We start from the raw sequence: 19,299 nt of genomic DNA, 5'->3' as shown, positions 1-19,299 counted from the left end.
CACCATGAGAACTTTCGAAATTTTTAAATAAAGTATGCTGTAATTTTTCCGTAAATTAGTACTAAAAATTCACGATAATTTGCCTATGTTCAAAACATATTAGCTTGTGAGCTGCTTTAAAAAAGGATTGTAGGGGAGACTGAGGAGACTTGATCCCATCATTGTAACTCAAAGGTGGATCAGAATACATTAATCGAATATACTAGAAAGTTGCGCAACTTTATCTAAACATAAGTTTCTTTAACACAAAAAGATAAATTGGACATGTATTACCGAATTTTTACCGATTCAAAGAAAAAAATCTCAGAAGAACTGAAGAAAATTTATTTTCTAAATTTTCAAACTTGTATACAATTGATAAAGTCACCCACTACATACTATACTTTTGCATACAGAATTACAGGAGAATGTCAATTATATGAATACGTTATGATTGAGCTGATTTTTGTTCAACTATACTTGTACTAAAGTTTGCTGAAGTAGATGCTATGGGTTCACTTGATTCCTTCAAATTCGTGGAGATTTGATCCCCTTCGCCATGCTTCATACACACCACTGAAAATAACCGAATTCACACCAGAACAATTGAAGTCATTGTTGCCATAAAATGACAAAAAATACTGTCAAAAATGAACGTTTCATCGTACAGAAACTTAACTGTAATTGTTTACTACAGTATACGTAGCAACCATGCATCCCACATTTGACGTTCCTCAACCATAATAACGACAACTTTCAAATAATTGCACAGAGATTTGGGGAATTCGTAAAAAAATCTTGTGAGAGATGCGTAATATGTAGTAACAAAAGTAGTAATATGGAATCACAACAATTTAATCAATACCACAATACATTTATAACATTGAATGGGGTTAGGTACCTATTTTTGTCCTATTAGGGAGGGTACCACATTATTTCATTATTAATGTTATTATTTCAGCTTCTTTGCTTTGTTATTGGGCGCCATTTTTCATTTCGATTATAGAGGTTTTAGTCTTAAGGTCATTCGGCTCTTATTAAGAGCCAATATAATAACAAAATTGTCTTGAGAATGGTGAAAATCTTCTGTTTGAGCGCAGCTAAAATTCTAATCGAGTACCCCAATTATCGCAACACCATTTGAGCCAATGCGTTGAGCAAAGATGGCAGACGCTGCTCTAACCAAAGGCTTCAGATGGGTAGGATGATAATAGAAAAAGGGTAAAAGAGGCTTATTACCCTACATGCTCTTTTAAACACGTTTTCAAAAAATAATCAAGTGTCCCCAAATTAGGGATCGAGTCTCCACTAATCAAAGAATTTTCCAGTTTTTTGTTGTTTTCCAAAAATGCTCATAGCTCATGTCCAGTATAATATATCGATGTACTTTTTAAGATTATCAGTCAACCCTAGAAACAATATAAAACTACAAAAAATAACTTAGTTTTTGTATCATTCTACGGAGTAGGATTGAAAAATAAAAAAGGGGATCAAGTCTCCTCAGTCTCCCCTACGAAATCCTTAACAAGGGGGAGCAGGTCAATATTCTCCAAAAGCTTCTGAAAAGTTAGCTCGCGGTAATGATATGCATGGTTGGATAGAGATGTCACTAGTACTCAAAAAATTTCGGGTGTACCACTTCTGTCTGGGGCACACTTCTGTCTACAGTATTTTACATTTTATCATCTTGTTTCTTTATAATCAGAATCAAGCTGGAAGATATTACATATGCGCAGTGTTTGTTTATGGTAATACGTTTGTATCTTTTTAAAAACCAGATGTTAACACATAGATAATAGTTTTCAACGTTCGATTAACACTCGTGCAATACTCATACTTAATATCGTCAGCAGTAATCGAACAGTTTATCGGAGAGCAGCAAAGTTTAATGTGACAGAATGATAGAATAACATTATATAGATGATTCAGCCCCTATGTTGAACTCTCCCATTTGAACCCATTAATTAAACCAGCGTCTGTTCAACGAAAGATGAGTTTTTTGCATACTGCATTTGACAAATGATTAAAGCGTAACCCATTGATTGTTGACTGAAAAGAAATTGTCTGAAATAAATAAGGGATGTCTACCCTATGTACAGTAAACGAATATGTTTGCCATGACACTACTACACACAACATATCAAGACTGGTAATTCTTTTAAAATCTGCAATCTCAGCAATTCCTCTTCCAAGTAGAGCTGAATATTAAGATTTCTGACAACTCATTTACAACCAAAGATGTAAAGTCAAACCAAAGGAGTTTGTTTTGTTTGCCTCACGCTTTTTGTAGTGCAATTTTTTTTTCTTTTCCTCACGAAATAATTCGGCACCGTTTCTTTTTTAACGGGAGTAGAAAGGTCAATATTGAAATTCATACGCATAGATACATTTATATTGTACTGCCCATGATCGCATATCAGTTCCATAAAGATAGGAAATCCCATAGAATACGGGACAATTATGCGATCATGGATAGTGTAGTCTTCGATAATGCACGTGGTAGGTGCACAAAACAACACGAGAGTTGCATACACTGTAAAGAACAAAGCGGTAGTTGTAGCTACATAATAGTAGCAGAAAAAACCATTCTCAATAAATAGTAAAATTTATCATGAATAATCTGATAGTTAATAATACTATTTACGGCTGTTTTAGTTTTGATTCCTTAACTTTTTAATTTAATGAAAAAATAACTGACCGTATACAGTACACATTTTGATTCCTTGATTTTTTAATTTAATGTAAAAATACCTGACCATATACAGTATACATTATAGCTAAACAATCGTGTTTATGGCCTATAACAACTGTTCGCTAACTAGAGTAACTAAGAGTGCTGTTTGCTAGCTGAACTAAATCTGTCAAATGTTAAAAGTCACTGATGGCGATTTTGATGCTTTAATATGAGTTAAGTTATAATATTCACATAGCAAAGGAGTCTGACAAAATAATGAAACTGACACTTCTCGACAAACATATGATTATGGCGTAAAAGCCAACTGTCAAAATTCTCCTTGAAAGGAAATTCCGGACAAACTGTTACTGGCCGAGGACAGTAAATAGCAGTAAACGATAAAGATTTTTTTTCTCTTTTATCTACTGCCAACATCTGTGATTTTCGAGTTACGGTTTGGTTGACAGTTGGCTTTTAAGCCGTAATCATATGTTCGTCGAGACTTGTTCGATTTAACTTCGCAATTTTGAAAATGCAGTTTCATTGAACATGAATAATGTAGATAATACTACAGCGCTAGTGATCATTATTTTTTTCGATCTACAGTATCTAAAGTGTCTGATTTTTCAGCAGATTCTGCCACTAAGTGACGCGAGTGACCATTTTTGGCCTACTCGAATTCCTGATTTGGTAGCAGAACGGTGTCTTTGATATAGTCGCACAAGCGATAGTGATACACTGAACAGTTTAGGATTCTGCCACTACGTAGCACTAGTAAACATGCACATTCATGATTTCTGAATCTCTAGATTGCGACTATTAAGAAGAGCAGTGTCTATCGAGAGTTGTTCATTTAAGAATTTTGCAATTCTGGCTCTATGCGAAACCTGTGACAGGACGTGCGATGCGGAAAAAGTAACTGCGAACCGGATCCTTCTTGACAATTTTTATTTAATATATATTCCTAGTATCCCAACTACATCCAAAGTGTCTCATGAAAATATTTTGGACATATTATACAGATGTATTTCGCAACCAAATAAGTAAAAGGAACGTATACACATTAAATTGTTCTATTCTATTCAATAGTTATAATCAATATTGTTCTACACAGTATGATAGTTAAATTCATGTCATAAGTGAGCTATACGATTTTCGAATCAAATCAGTACGTTAAACAAATTGAAGAACAATTGTGTTTGTTTAGCATTATTCTGTATTTAGGAATATTGTGTCATTGTTTCTGTGCGTGTTGTAAGCAGCCCCTTTTACCGATTACCATAGTGAGTGGTTGAATTGTGTTGCAGAAATGGTACACAGGAGTTTTACGACTTCCGAATCTTAATTTCTTTGCCTACTTATTCCAAAATCATGAATGAAAAATTAGTTTAGATGAATATGAGGAACCTCATCTGATAATTTAGTGAATTTATTTTTGGAATATCATCGATTTATTCTTTCCCTTGGTGACATCCACCATTTTTGGCTTTAGTTCGTAGAAAAAAAAAGAACAACAATCTTACAAAGAGTTAGGAAACTGAGATACAGTAGGTCGAAAAAATTACATGTTCAAGTTCACTTGCGTCTCTTAGTGGAAGAATCCCATATTATTCGATATACCACCTCGAAGGTTTCGATCTCGTGAGCAACTTTGCCGAAAGCACTGATTCGCTAAAAATCAGGAAATTGGGATACATTAGCTTGAACAACTGATATGATACATTAGGTTGAACAACTGATATGCTCACTAGCGCCGCCTAACGGTAGTTTTCTGAAGCAACCGTTATACCACCTCATAGGTTTTGATTTGTCTAGCAATTTCGTAGAAGATACTGACTTTCTAAAAAATCTTGTGATACAGTAGGCTCAAAAATAATATGCTCACTGGCGCCCCTCAGCGGCAGAGTTCTTGAAAATATTAAAAATTTCAAAGTATTTCAAGTTAATGGCTACTAATGGTGTATCTTTGATTGTTGAATTGAATGGTGTAATAATTTTGCAAGCGCGGACACGTTCTGGGGTTGTGAGCTATTAAATTAAAGTGAAGAAAAGTAAAATTAATGCTCGAAAATATTTTTTACGGACACGATCACATTGTTCCGAAAGTGTCATCTTTGAATATTTAGTATTTTTGAAGAATATAACAACGAAAAGCAGCACCTCTTCTAATAAAATTATTTTGGCGGATAATCCTCCTAGAAATATATTAGTCTATATGCGAAAGAAAACCTTTGAAACAAGTTATTCTGATATTAATATAATTGACAAATCTGTTCTGCTGTGTATAAACAATAAAATTCTCATTCTATTCCAGGTAGTCTCTAAAACTTACAATTAAGTTTGATTAAAAAGAACAAAAGAACATTCAAGAAAATTTCTTGAATGTCGTTTTATATCTCGATATGTTGCGTTTATGTAACCTTCATATTTTCAACAATTTTTTTGAAAATAACATTATCAACAGCTTTGCTGAAGTCACCATGTCTCTTACTATTTTTGAAGAGTAACTAGTAACTAATTACTTCTGAGAGATTATTTATTAAATATTGTATCAAAAGTTGTGCTTTTTTATATTGGATAGCCCATTCAAGGTTGTTAAAACTCCCTCCCCCTAAACCAAATTTCTGGCTACGCTACTGGATCGTGTTGCCGAGGAATATGTCAAGAAGTTAGAGACAGAGCTACTATCAGACCAGCAGGTTACTCCTGAGAATGGTGGGAGCAGCATGCGAACTGCCATAGGTAGCACTGACGAGGCTGTACTAGGCACGAGAGCTCCGAATCAATGAAATGGCTGGTTTAAGGACGAACGATCATTGGTGCGAAAATCGAAAACGAAAAAGTAGGTTTTTCTACACCGTGTACTACATCTTCACAGGAACAAATCGGCGGTGCTGTAACAATATTCTACATGAGCTGATTGATTTTCATGAAAATCCAACTTATTGTGAGGAAAAACACTGTTTTTCCGTTTTCGATATTCGCACCATTGTTCGTTCCTGCTTAATGGCTAGTACCAGTAGTTAGTTAAGAAGAGAATGAAGCAAGGGCGAAGAGAATTGCAGCACCGTACGAGTACGAACGAGGAAGACAAATAGCCGTGGAGTGAGCTGGAGACAATTTCTTGATACAGCAAAGGACATCACGATCTTAGACCGATGGGTCCGGTCCGATTAATCTTATTTATTTTATTCATTCCATTTATTTTATTCATTCGATTCATTCAGTATTCACTTTATTTGGTTTATTTGTTTTATTCATTTCATTTAGGCAATTCATTTTATTCACTGTTTGTATTTTATTGATTTTATGCATTTTTATCAAGTTCATTTATTTAGTTTATTCATTTTATTCATTTCGTCAATTTTGTTAGTTTCTTTCAATTCATTAATTGAATTTGTTAAGTAAGCTACAGCCCACTTAGCGAACGCTCAGTTAAAAAGCAGTACAGTTAAAGAGCGAATGCTTTCTATATTAGTAGTAGTTAGTAGTAAGATATACTGTCTCTCATTTTGGGAGAGACATGGTACATGTGACAGGCATCATGGTCAAGACGGGCGTTGATATATTCTTTATTAAAATTCATTGGCATAAATTCAAATTTATATTTTTAATATAGTAATGGTATAAACATGGTCTTCGTTTCAGTGTAGATTAGCACTTATGTGACATTGACTGGCGCGTCTCGTGCAAAGCAAGTGGTATCAATCAATAGTGCAAGTGCAGGCACATCGTGATGGAACTTATAATTAATAGACAATGCCCTTCCGATCCATCGTATCGTAGGAATAGTCATGGCGAATGTCGATAATCATGCAGTTCACATCGTTGACGTCAGTTCAGTAGCATTGACTCCATTTAACACCGGGATAATTAAAATCACATTTTTTACTGCTTAGAATGAAGACATATTACGTGAATGAGGGTTGTAAATGACGTGGACTCAAATGATGGCAAATTCAGTCCTGCATTCCCTCAAAATATAAAAAAACAATGAATACAATATTTCAACCCAAATTTAGAGCAAGACATATGTGCCATAAAATATCTCAACAACAGTCTTGATCATTAGAACTTGTAGGCTTTAAGCAGTACAAATTTTGGCAGTAATCGGATATTATGCCCTTAGGATAATTTAGGATGTTCCGGGCAAAATATCTTAAATAAAGCTGAATCTGAATGTACAATATGTTTTGAATCAGCAGCTCGGCTGATCAATGTTTTCGCAGCAGTTAGTTTTTCTCTAAAAGTACCTAATATTTTGCAATGATACAAGAGGTTTATAAAAAAGCATCAAGGCCATGGCTCACAGAAACGAGGCTTGCTACTCCGCGATTTGACAGTTTTAGGTGACGTCAGAGAAATCGTTGAGATAAACAAACGGATTTCTCGAAAGTTGTTAACTGACAATATTTGAGCTCTTACGGTGGAAAAAATCAAGTGCAATAATGTGTAAATTACGTCATAATTACACTAGACACAAAGGATAATCAGTGCATCTATGTGATTACAAGCGAAAATCGGCAATTTGGCTGCATGCCGTTGAAAACTTATCCCACTGTAATTTTCTGTTCCCAACAAATTGACAGTTTTAGGTGACGTCAGAGAAATCGTTGAGATAAACAAACGGATTTCTCGAAAGTTGTTAACTGACAATATTTGAGCTCTTACGGTGGAAAAAATCAAGTGCAATAATGTGTAAATTACGTCATAATTACACTAGACACAAAGGATAATCAGTGCATCTATGTGATTACAAGCGAAAATCGGCAATTTGGCTGCATGCCGTTGAAAACTTATCCCACTGTAATTTTCTGTTCCCAACAAAGATTTTGGACATCAGCATAGCTTCAATGTGATAAATCAGGTGCCGATCACTCGTTAGCAGCAAACAATGGGGGAAGATGGGGTTAAACGCACCCCCTAAGGAAATATGGTCATAACTCAGCTATAGAACATTATTTGGGAGAATTGAATTAATGATATCGTTTAGCCAACATTTTGCAAAATATTAAAAAACATGAAAAATATTCAATTCTACAAAATCATTCAAAATTACCTTTTGAAAAATAGGTGGGGCAAAATGCACCTGTACGGGGGTAAAACGCACCATAACAACGTGGTAGAAAAATAGTTTTTATTCTGACGGGTTTTCACAAAAGTGTGCCATTGAATAGTCTTAGGTTATGCAATTAGTAGGTTTTCAGAATGATTTTTCTATTTTCGATTAAAAAATCAGCAAAATCAAAGAGTAAGGCATTTTGCCCCCGATGGAGCAGAGATATAAATTTAGCATAAAGAGAATTATTTAGTAGATTTTTTATATATAGTGAAAGAATAACGAACAACAGTATAAATAGAACTGAATTGCACTGATATAATAGTAAAACAGCCACAACAATTACATGTGAAGAGCACGTTATTGTTTATTGTTTACTTCTTGAGCTGCTGATGATGTACGGTTATCAAACATTGGCAGTGTATGTTTACTATAGCGGACTTCCGACTGGTATTAGCATTTTCTAGAAATTTTCAGCAGTTTTCAATATAAGCAAGGGGTGCATTTTGCCCCGGGGGTGCGTTTTCCCCATCTTCCCCTATATGAATTTCATAGAATTGTTTTCGCCGATGATTTCTATGACGCGCGCTCGTCAAATGTTTACACTCTAACGAGCTAGCCCAGTATATGTAAACCGTGCATCAAGGCATAACTTAGTTTTAAAACCTAAAACAAATAAAGTTTTATGTGCGATATTGCCCAATCCGGATCCTAGAAAAATGAGGCGAAAAAGCTCATTAAGGCTCGTTTTAAATAAACCTAGAAATCCTCACATTTTCAAAATTCAGTGAATTATAAAAGGATCAATTCGTAAGAATATGTCGGAAAACGATGTAATGCCTGTTTATTGCATTCCATATTAGGGAGCATCCGTTACACGTTTGGGAAGGAAATGGGGGTTCCAGAGGAATAAAGTTTATTTTATACTGCTCAGATATTCACGACATTCGTTTTCGAGCGCTCGGTCGAGACACAAGTATTTTGTTGCCAGTCCGTGCGTTGTATAGCGACAAGAATAGTCCTAATCCGCGTTCAAGGTTATCTTGTGCACTCTCCCCCTCGTCGAGGTTTCAGTATTTTTGCCTTCTTTTATGTTTCTGTATCTGAGTACCGTTACACATGCATAAGTTAAGTATTATTTTACGTTTCCCCTTTTTGGTTCTCCTACTAACGTGCACTGGGCAATAGGCCCGTGCAAAAATGACTTCATTTGACGGGAGTTCATCTCAAGGTGAGATGAACGTCGAAACAAAACGGCTCCCCGGCTCAAAGTATATACAAGCTCGGCCACCGGGCCCTTCCGGATCAAAGATTAAAAGTGTTTGAATCTGTTGCAGAATTCTCGAGTTCTGACGGATCGGTATTCGGCCGTGACAGGAATATCGAAAATTCGCTTTGATAAGCTTCGGGTGGTTGTAAACAGTTTAAATCAGGCAAATGATATTGCTGGCTACGATCCTTTTACGAAGGAGTACAGAGTGTATATTCCAGCTAACAGGGTTGAAGTCTGTGAGGTCGCTTGCGATTCGAGTCTGAGTTGCGAGGACCTGCTGAAACATGGAACTGGCTGTTTCAAAGACCCCATGCTTAGGCCAGTGAAAATACTGTAGTGCAAACGTTTGCATCCAGTATCAGATCTTCACTCTCCCTATCAGACACGTTTCTATAATTGGGTTAAATGCCAAATTGCAAACGACATGTTTATTATGTGTAATAAATATAACGACAAGGTCTTTTGATCTATCGGTGGCTCAGAAGAAGAATGAATGGGAGAAGAGCAATACTGGCAAAGACCAACTACCATATGAGCGCACAGTGGGACGGGATCAAAAAAAGCCGGACATTGATATTTGCGACGAAACTATTGGTTATGGCACTTTGATGTCTTTGGAAAGGTTTCTTTATTTTTTAAGTAGTTTAATATAATTTTCGTAAATTTTGATTTAAGGGGGGTATATACGCAGATAAAAAAATAACTTTGCAAGTTGTTTCCAAAATCGATAGACGTCAATGGGAAGTTTGTAGACGAAATGATTTTATGAAATTTTGCTGAAGTAGCAAAATGGCTATCTGATAAACGAAAAAAGTTATTGGGAGAAATTGAAGTATTTGACGGATTACCCCCTTAAAAAGTGTTTTTTCACTGTAACTTTTGTATTTGATTTTTTACAGTTTTTCAATGTTCTAGAAAGTTGCAGATGCTTTCAAAATACACCTTTTTGCGGAATAGACTAACATGTTACTAATAAAAAAAAATTAACTTTGAGTTTTAGAATTAATGGAATGGACTATATTATTTCAAATGTTTATTAATTTCGCAAAATGGTTTATTTTCCATGCTTCATAATACAAATAATTTATTGAGACACTAGTCTATTTTACCCCACATTATTCCAAAGATACCTTTAGATCGCCCTATGATTTATATATGTATCTAAAAAAATTATTTATTTCTTGCTGAACAACAAATAGGGTGATGAGCCCATTTGCGCCATGTTTCTATTATCACCCTACCCATTTGAAGCCGTTGGTTAGAGCAGTGTCTGCTATATTTGTTCAACGCATTGAGTCAAATGGTAGCGCAACAATAGGGGCACTCGATTCGAGTTTTAGTTGCGCTCAAACACGAGAATTTCAATGTTTTCAGTACATTTGTTTTATTATATTGGTTCTTAACAACGAAGCAAAGCTGTTGATGTTAATTTTTACGTATTTCATTGATTGTAGGGCGAGAAATTAACGAATTAGTGAGGCACCATGCATAGCATGGTGAAAATAGGCACTTCACCCTAAATAAATTTAGCCGCTACTACCTGCTACTCTACAAACCAGGGTTACCAAAATACAGAATAATCTGTATTTAAATAGATTTTTCTGCCATTTTCAGACCAAGAATCTGTATGTGCAGACAGGGATGCCAAAGGTACTGGTAAACTACATTTTTTTCGGTATATTTACATTTGCACAAGCCGTACAGCCCGCTACAGCGACGCATCACTACAGCTCTTGCCAGAACGGTAGCCAAACTAGTACATTTTCCAGTAGAGCAGTAGAATACGTTTTTGTTTTGCTGTTGTACTCCTACTGCACAGTGAGAGTGTGGCGTAGTAAAGTTTGTTCTCTCGCTTTGTACACTTTTCTCTGCGTAGTCAAAGGGAGAGGCCCGCACACGAAAGCGTTGATGCCGCTCGTGGTGTAAACGAACCGCATTTATTGTCGTCGTTTGTGATTGAAAATATTGAATAGATTAAAATATTAAAAGATATTAAAAAGTGTAAAATAAGGAAAGAGAAGCTGTACCGCTCGCGTCTGGTGGCTGTACTGGCGGCAGTATTTCTTTGTCATGTTACTGCTTTGCTTACAGACTGCCGTACAGCGCGGGGCGTCCTGCAATAGCGAACGACAGCAGCGTCGAAAGAGAAATGAGAATGTAGGCAGAAAAATTACAGCCGCAGAAAAGATAGGCATTTTGCATCCTTGTGTGCAGATATACAGATTTTTGCGTGTATGTACAGATATACAGATTTTTGAGAAATGATGCTACAAAACTATTTTTAGAAATATTTTTTTTCAGTTTCAGTAATACTTCCTCTGTGTCTCTCTCAGCTTAGCCCTCTATATTAAAATATATCTTCACTTTTGAGAGTGGTCGCTCATTATGAAAGGTATAGGTTTGTAATACACTCAGGTCAGCACCCAGCAAACGCCTGGCTGAAGTCTACTTGCAAAAACGTTAATTGTAATGCTCTGTGACTTTGTTAATTCACAATTTTTTGTCCGAAAATTCGACAGTTACATTGGTCGACTTAATGTATATAACATTATATATCAACAAAAATCATTAAATGAAGAAGAAAATATTTTTCCAGTGTGCGCATCGGTAAAGTTCAAGTTTCTGGATGTAAAATGTCTGAACGATTTGTAGTTTTTTGTTATGAAAATGTAAATAGGTCCTTGCTCGACTGATTTAAACCATAGGAATTAATACCTTCGATAGATAATCCCGCAAAAGGTTAAACGACTCAACTGATTCGATACAGATATCGACACAGATTTTTCATAGAGTAAATACAGGTTTTTAGGAGAAAAATACAGATCTAATCTTGGCAACCCTGCTACAAACCATAGCCCCTTTAACTTAGCCCAAAATAACCAAAAAACTGGCATAATACTAAAAACAAAGAGATAGCGAGTTGGTCTATTCCGCAAAAAGGTGTATTTTGAAAGCATCTGAAACTTTCTAGAACATTGAAAAACTGTAAAAAATCAAATACAAAAGTTACAGCAAAAAAACACTTTTTAAGGGGGTTTTCCGACATATACTTCAATTTCACCCAATAACTTTTTTCGTTTAACAGATAGCCATTTTGCTTCTTCACCAAAATTTCATAACTTTTTTTTCCTTTTTTGTGAACGACGAAGAGTGAGTCAATTTTCCTTTTTTATGTTTTTAACGACATTCAATTAGCAAGGGACTGGAAAATGAAGTATATTTTTCAATATTAAGAGCCATAGTACTCAAGGGAGAGCAAGGGGTTTAAGGAAGAAAGTTTTAGAAAAGCGTGGAAAGGGTCATATGAGCAATCTTAGAGTTTACCGGCGACCTAACCCTTTATCTGCTACCGTAGGAGTCAGTACGGCATGTCCGGACGAGTAAAGTAACTTGTTACTTCATGCTGTCGGAACCGTTTGTTGTAGCAAATATTATTACAATAGAAATTGCTGAAGACACCATATATGTAGCTTTAACAGTTTACAGGTTATGGAACATATTATATGGAAGACCCCTAAAATTAATATTTTCTTGATAACTTTTTTAGAAATTCTACGTTCTTGAAATCTTTCACAAAGTTGTTTGTGGTGTTGAGTCACATATTTTCGCGGAACAAAATAACTTCCTATCTGTTGTATTTAAAAAGATTTTGCGATATTGTTAGGGTAACTTAACAACCTTAAATAACCCGTTAAGGAGCAAAAATAAGCAAACAACAACATAAAATACTTAAAGTACTAGCTTTTTAGTTTGATAGAGTGGCCCGATTGTTAGTCGACCCGATTCTCCACGAGTATTATGCGCACTACGGCAAGCAGTTTCGTCTTTTCATGGTAAATTGAATAAAATATATTCATCGATAATATACTATATGCAAAGTAATATACCATATACAATGAACTTTACGGTGCAGTGGTCAAGAAAGCGAATTTAGCAGGAAACAATTGTTCACGCATTCATCTTTGGATTCAGAGAGTTTATATGTTAGAAACATTTATTGTGCGTGATAAACTGCGTCTTTTGGCTGAAACGGTTTTAGGGCAGTCCTTAACATGTCAAAGTTGTAGACATTATTTCAAATTATAGTTGAGATAGAATGATACTTTCTTCTGCAATATTCTAGAGCAATCAATTCTGAGCACATTTGTTCAAGATGCTAACTCTGAGGAAAAATTTTATCTTGTCTGGTTCAATAGTTATACACAATTTTCACTGAAAAATACGCCCTTTTCAAATGTCGATTCGATCGATATAAGAGGGTAAACGGAAATAAATAATTTTGATTGCATTTGAAAGGTTGTATTTTTGTCTACAATATATTAAACATTGGGGAATGATTTTTGTCCCTATCAAATAAATCAAATTCGAGAAATAGCACTTTTGCAGATAATTCTACAGCCAGCGTTATTATTAAAAAATAATTGTTTAACGCAGATTCTGTGATGTCTTGCCAAGACTTTTCAAGGTTCACATACATTGACAGGCTTTTTATATTACAAATAGGGTAATGACCCTATTTTGGGCCTATTCGTTAGGGTGCAGTACTGCATCACCAATGAATTTTCGTTGCGCTCAAACGTGATCAATTTTATCGTTTTCTGGCTATTTGTGTTATTATACTGGTTCTTAAGAGCGAGGCAAAGATGTTGGTGCCAATTTATACGCATTGCATTGATTATAGGCTGAGTAATTAATGAAATATTGCGGCACATTCCATAATAGGGCTATTCAAGCTATAAAACGGTACAACTTGCAATTCAATACAAACTACATCGCAATGGCACGATTGAATGCTTTTTAGCCACATTTTGCTCATGGAAAACATGCAAAATTGAAAAATCGACCTTTTTCCATAGAACAACTCTCGATATTGTCAGCCTGGAAGGTGTCCCAAAATCGGTACATTACTGTATCAATACGTATGTATGTAATAATATCAACTTACCTATAGCCGGAAATAGCATTCAGCAAACTACTTTTGCCTGCGCCCGAAGGACCCATAATTGCCGATAATTGGCCATGTCGAAAAACACCACTCACGCCTTTGACAATGGTCCGCTTGCGACTTTCGCTAACTGTAAGAGAAATTAGAAAGGAACATTTATTGATGTTATAGTATCTAGTAGATCCAACATCGCACGCATCAGTAAAATTACAATGGTTAAATGCATGTTGTTTGCTTTTCAATATTCTCACGCCCTGAGTAGTTCACGGCACTGAAAAGGCTGATGTAAAGAATAGCATTGACCTTTTAGGTATGCAGGATATGTGATCATAACCAGCAATTTATGTACTTACTGAAACTTCTTCGGACATTGACTGCATACACTATATCTTGGAATTCTACGTCTTTTGCCATTCTTACTTTTGCGTATGCACAAGCTGCAACACATCCAGCTATTGTAAACCTGTAACTTTTTTCACCAAGTTCTCTGCTTCACTGCACCAACCGGTATGAGTTGTATTTGACTTTGTACGCTTCAATGTCAGAAACCTTTCTCTACGCGGTTTTGGGCCTCGGTCTCGGTATGATTTCTGTCCTCATCCATTCAGCTCTTTCTCATGTCGGTGGCTGTTGCTCGATGTTGTTGTTAGTCTAGTTTCACTTTTCTCGGCGTTCGTCTCAGTGATCTATAACAATAAATAATAAAAACGAAACTATAGTTCGGTTGCAGCGTTCGGCGATTTGAAAAAAGATCTATTTATCTTGTCAGGCATTAATTTTTTCGTCGGATCGTGATGGATTCAATGATTTGCGAAGTTTCGTTAGCACATATTTATTCAGTGCTCACATCTATCCTGCTATTTCCATATTCATTACTAAGATGTGTCATAAGATCTTCAACTAATCTGAAATATTTATTAGTGTCCATGCTAATTTAATGTTGCGATGTATTAAGAAGACAAACGTATTTTTGTCCTCTATTTCCCTATAAATAGTTTTCCATTTTAGTGTAGAACAGAGCCACTTGCGGAAACAAACTTAATATTACATTCTACTTGAAAAAGAAAATATTTGTAGTCCTGACAAAATTTGCAAAATATTTGTATTATGAGAAAACTATAATTAATTTATGTTCAAACCCTGCTTTCCTATGAAGATGAGGGGCTATTTCTTCGAAACGTTGCACTAAGGAGGGTCATGTGACCAAAAACCGAACACTACTTTAACTCCAATTAAATTCAATTCTATATATGAGCGTTTGTATATAGAGTTAATGCGCCCTAATCCATCCGAACTCCTTTATTCATCCCACCTATTTGAACACATTAGTTAGAGCAGTGTCTGCTATCTCCAACGCATCAGCTCAAATGGTAGGACGATTCGATTCGACTTTTTGATTCGCTCAAACGCGAGCATTTTACATTTTCCTGAAAAATTTTTAACTGTTCTGCTTCTTAGGAACGAAGCAAAGATGAAGGTACATTATTTAAGCGCATCCAGCCACTCTAAGTCGAATTATCAACGAAATAGTGTGACATCCTGATTGATGAGATACATAAGGGATCGTCTACCCTGCTATAATTAAGGAAATCCTTGGGTATTTCAAACTGGTTGCTTTAAGACAAAAATTTTGAAGAGACATCCCACGTCCATTTTTTTTAAACATTTCGTATCTCTACTGAATTTTGAATGAAATATAAGTTCAAATATTTCATTTTAAAATTAAGAATGCCTGTTTTCGGATATTATTGAAAATGCATATTGCGAATCAAATTCCAAAATATGCACAAATTAGATCTGGGAAAAATGGCGCCAAAAGACCCCCTGAACTCGCCGAAAGTTCAAAGTTCGCATTCGAGAACATAAACATGCTGTCGACCACGAAAGAGCCAACGACTCCAGTGTGGCAGCACACACTATAGCCCACAATCATACAATAGACTGAGACAGCGCGAAACTCGTGAAAACTGTACGGAAAATTGCATACCTGAACGCATGGGAATCAATGTACATAGCCAATGCTGAACACGCGCTTATGAACGAGGACGATGCACCAATATCATACCCCCTTTTCCACCTGACAAACCTGAAAATTCAGTGAATTGTGTTTTTTAATTCTTTTCTCGACGAGTACTGCACGCAGTATGATTGTATTTGTCATCTAGTAATCAGTCGGACATCGTCCTGTAGATGGGAAACATCGAGCCTAAAACCGGTCGACAAACAGGTAATTTTTTAATCTTTTTGCCTTTCTCATAAAGAAAGGCTATGCAATCACTGTATAAATCGACTTTTTAACCGAGGCCCGGAGGGCCGAGCGTCATACACCATTCGACTCAGTTCGTCGAGATCGGCAAATGTCTGTGTGTGTGTATGTATGTGTGTGTGTGTGTGTGTGTGTATGTGTGTGTCATTTAAACTCACACAATTTTCTCAGAGATGGCTGAACCGATTTTCGCAAACTTAGTTTCATCTGAAAGGTATAACGCTCCCATAAGCTGCTATTGAATTTTTAGTTGATCCGACTTCCGGTTCCGGAGTGACGAGTTGAAGAGTGCGGTCACACAGCAAATTCCCATATAAACTGGTACCACCATGATGTTCAAATGATGCAAAACATATTAAAATTGATGTAACATTACTCTAGTTTGCGAGTCTGGATCACTAATGATCAATCAAAGCAGCTTTGACCACATTGGCCACCTATGACGGTTCATGACGCCCCCGGGGTACCCGCCATGTTCCTAAGCTAATATAACACCCAGTCCACAACGAATTCTCTACCGATTTTTACAAACTTGATTTCAAATGAAAGATATAGTAATGCCATTGACTGCTGCTGAATTTCATTCGGTTCTGACTCTTGCTTCCGGAGTTACAGGGGTGTTGGTAAGGATACACTGGAATTTCCCATATAAATCGGTACAATCGTAATACCTCAGAGGCTAGAAACTATTGAAATGGTCACCAAATTACTTCTAATCGCAGATCTAGATCACTGATTGCCAATCAAACATTCTTTGAATATATTGTCCACTATCGACGATTACGGAAGTGCGGAATTCCGGGCATATTCCACAATTAAAGTCACATCGGTTCATCGGTCATGACTGAACCGACTTTCTCAAACCAAGTCTCAAATGGAAGGCAAAATATGCAGTTGAGTATTGCGTCACCGCCCCTCCCCCCGCCTTACCCTTACACCTCCCTCCTTCATCACTCCCCTCCTCTTGGACTACCCTCACGCATTTCCTTTATCCACCCCGTATACCGAAATAAGATGAAGGATTTCTGACGCATCCTCCACTCCCACTCTACTAACCCCCTTTCCCTACACGCTCAAACCCATTCCACCAACCTTTCCAAATTATAATCAGATGAAGATAACGTTCAATGTTACATACTGATTAAGCTAATTAAATATTATTCTTTTGCCTTTTTCATATAGAAAGGTTATGCAATTGCTCCAAAAACCGACTTTCTAACTGAGGCCCGGAGGGCGACGCATAACATTCGACTCAGTTCGCCGAGATCGCAAAATATCTGTGTGTATGTATGTGTGTATGTATGTATGTATGTATGTATGTATGTATGTATGTATGTATGTATGTATGTATGTATGTATGTATGTATGTATGTATGTATGTATGTATGTATGTATGTATGTATGTATGTATGTATGTATGTATGTATGTATGTATGTATGTATGTATGTATGTATGTATGTATGTATGTATGTATGTATGTATGTATGTATGTATGTATGTATATATGTATGTATGTATGTGTGTGTATGTGCGGATTTGTTAACAAAATGTACACATCGGTTTCTCGGAGATGGCTGAACCGATTTTTACAAACTAAGATTCAAATGAAAGGTATAATATTCCCATAGTTTGCTATTGAATTTCATTTTCAACCGACATCTTGTTCCGGATTACGAGTTGAAGAGTATGGTTACAAAACAAAATTTGTTGATTTGTCCACATCGGTTTCTCGGAATTTTCTGAACCGATTTTGACAAACATCAGCTGCTGTTGAATTTTGTGTGGATCCGAGTTCTGATTCCTGAATTACAGGGTGATGCGTACGATCACGCAGCAAATCCCGATTCTAACGAATTCTGCGATGAATGTAAAAAGGTGATTTTTTTCCAAAGTGTAAACACAACTGTTGAATTTGTAGATCTAGGTCATCAACAGTCATTCAAGGTCTCTTTGGCCACACTGGCCACCATCGACGGATCCGGAAGCATCCAAATTCAGAATAACGGTTATATTGGTTTCTCGAAAATGGCTAGACCGATTTGATCAACTTAGTCTCAAATGAAAGGTGTTGCGTCCCCGGAAACTGATATTAAATTCCATCTCCATCCGACTTCCGGCTCCGGAGTTACGGGTTGTGGAGTGCGATCACATAGAAAACTCCGATTCAAACCGATATTTCAGTTCAATATTACCGTGGCTGTTTTTTCTTTTACAAAATTTTGGAACTCGAATAATGATTTATTTTCCTGTATATAGTTGTCGTGTGATGTATAATAATAAAATGTAATATATGCATTTAAAAGCTTTTAATGGATATAAACAACGCACACATTCTCGTGTTCATGATTGAGAAAGGCACAATTGCACCGCTAGGTGGATTAAAACAGGTTTTTAAAGTTAGTAAGGACAATAAGTGTTGTGTCCTGTCTCGCGTCGCGCTTTTGTGAGTGTTCCTAACAAAAACAAGTAAAACTATCCGTAGAACTGGAGCTATTGCAATTGTTCTGATTGGATTCCACTGGAGCAGTGCTGCCAGAGACATTTTTAGTTATCGGTGGAAATGATATTTTGATATATCTAGAGAAAATTTAGAATAGGACGTAAGTAACAATGAGAGATTCTCTTTGGGATCTTTCTCTTCTGTTCATTACTCGGCCATTTCAACATTTACTACTCTACTCTTTGCATAAACTTCTAGTAAAAAACCGTCGGCTTTCGATATGTACTGAAAAATTAGTGCAAAGTGTTGTAATGACCTCGTAATAATTGAAAGAGAAAGTAAACAAAGAGAGGCTCTCAATGTTACTTACGTTCTATTGAAAATTTTCTCTAGATATCTTCGTTGCCTTCAAACATTTTTTGAAAAGTGATGCATCTTATCAATTTAGCCTGCTTTGCAGGAGATGTGTATTAAGGATCGGTATGTAAAAATTGAGCAGCTTCTATCACTACTAGAGAAGCACCTATCTTGATCAAAACAGGTTTTCCGTGTTACTCCACCACTTTTAAGAATAACGGTTTTGGAACCCTATATGTGTTAGAGAAATGTTAGATATGTAAAGGTTAATTTTATTCATATTGATTGCCTTATTAATTCAATAA

General features: G+C 36.1%; 1 protein-coding gene across 5 annotated transcripts in view; it reads right to left on the bottom strand.

Annotated features, from left to right (window-relative positions):
* The window catches only part of LOC131689623 (ATP-binding cassette subfamily G member 4), a 142,086-nt gene that overhangs the window by 35,915 nt on the left and 86,872 nt on the right, over positions 1-19,299 (bottom strand). For all 5 annotated transcript variants that reach the window (XM_058974846.1, XM_058974845.1, XM_058974849.1 and 2 more), the window contains 2 exons: positions 14,284-14,616; positions 13,931-14,060 (listed from right to left, as the gene is read on the bottom strand). In XM_058974846.1, coding sequence (XP_058830829.1) covers positions 13,931-14,060; positions 14,284-14,344 — 191 coding nt within the window. In that variant the 5' untranslated portion in view covers positions 14,345-14,616. The remainder of the gene's footprint in view (positions 1-13,930; positions 14,061-14,283; positions 14,617-19,299) is intronic.

This window comes from Topomyia yanbarensis, chromosome 3 (genome assembly GCF_030247195.1).
Source record: "Topomyia yanbarensis strain Yona2022 chromosome 3, ASM3024719v1, whole genome shotgun sequence".
Taxonomy (NCBI): Eukaryota; Metazoa; Arthropoda; class Insecta; order Diptera; family Culicidae; genus Topomyia; species Topomyia yanbarensis.
This window is presented reverse-complemented; position numbering and strand designations above follow the sequence as displayed.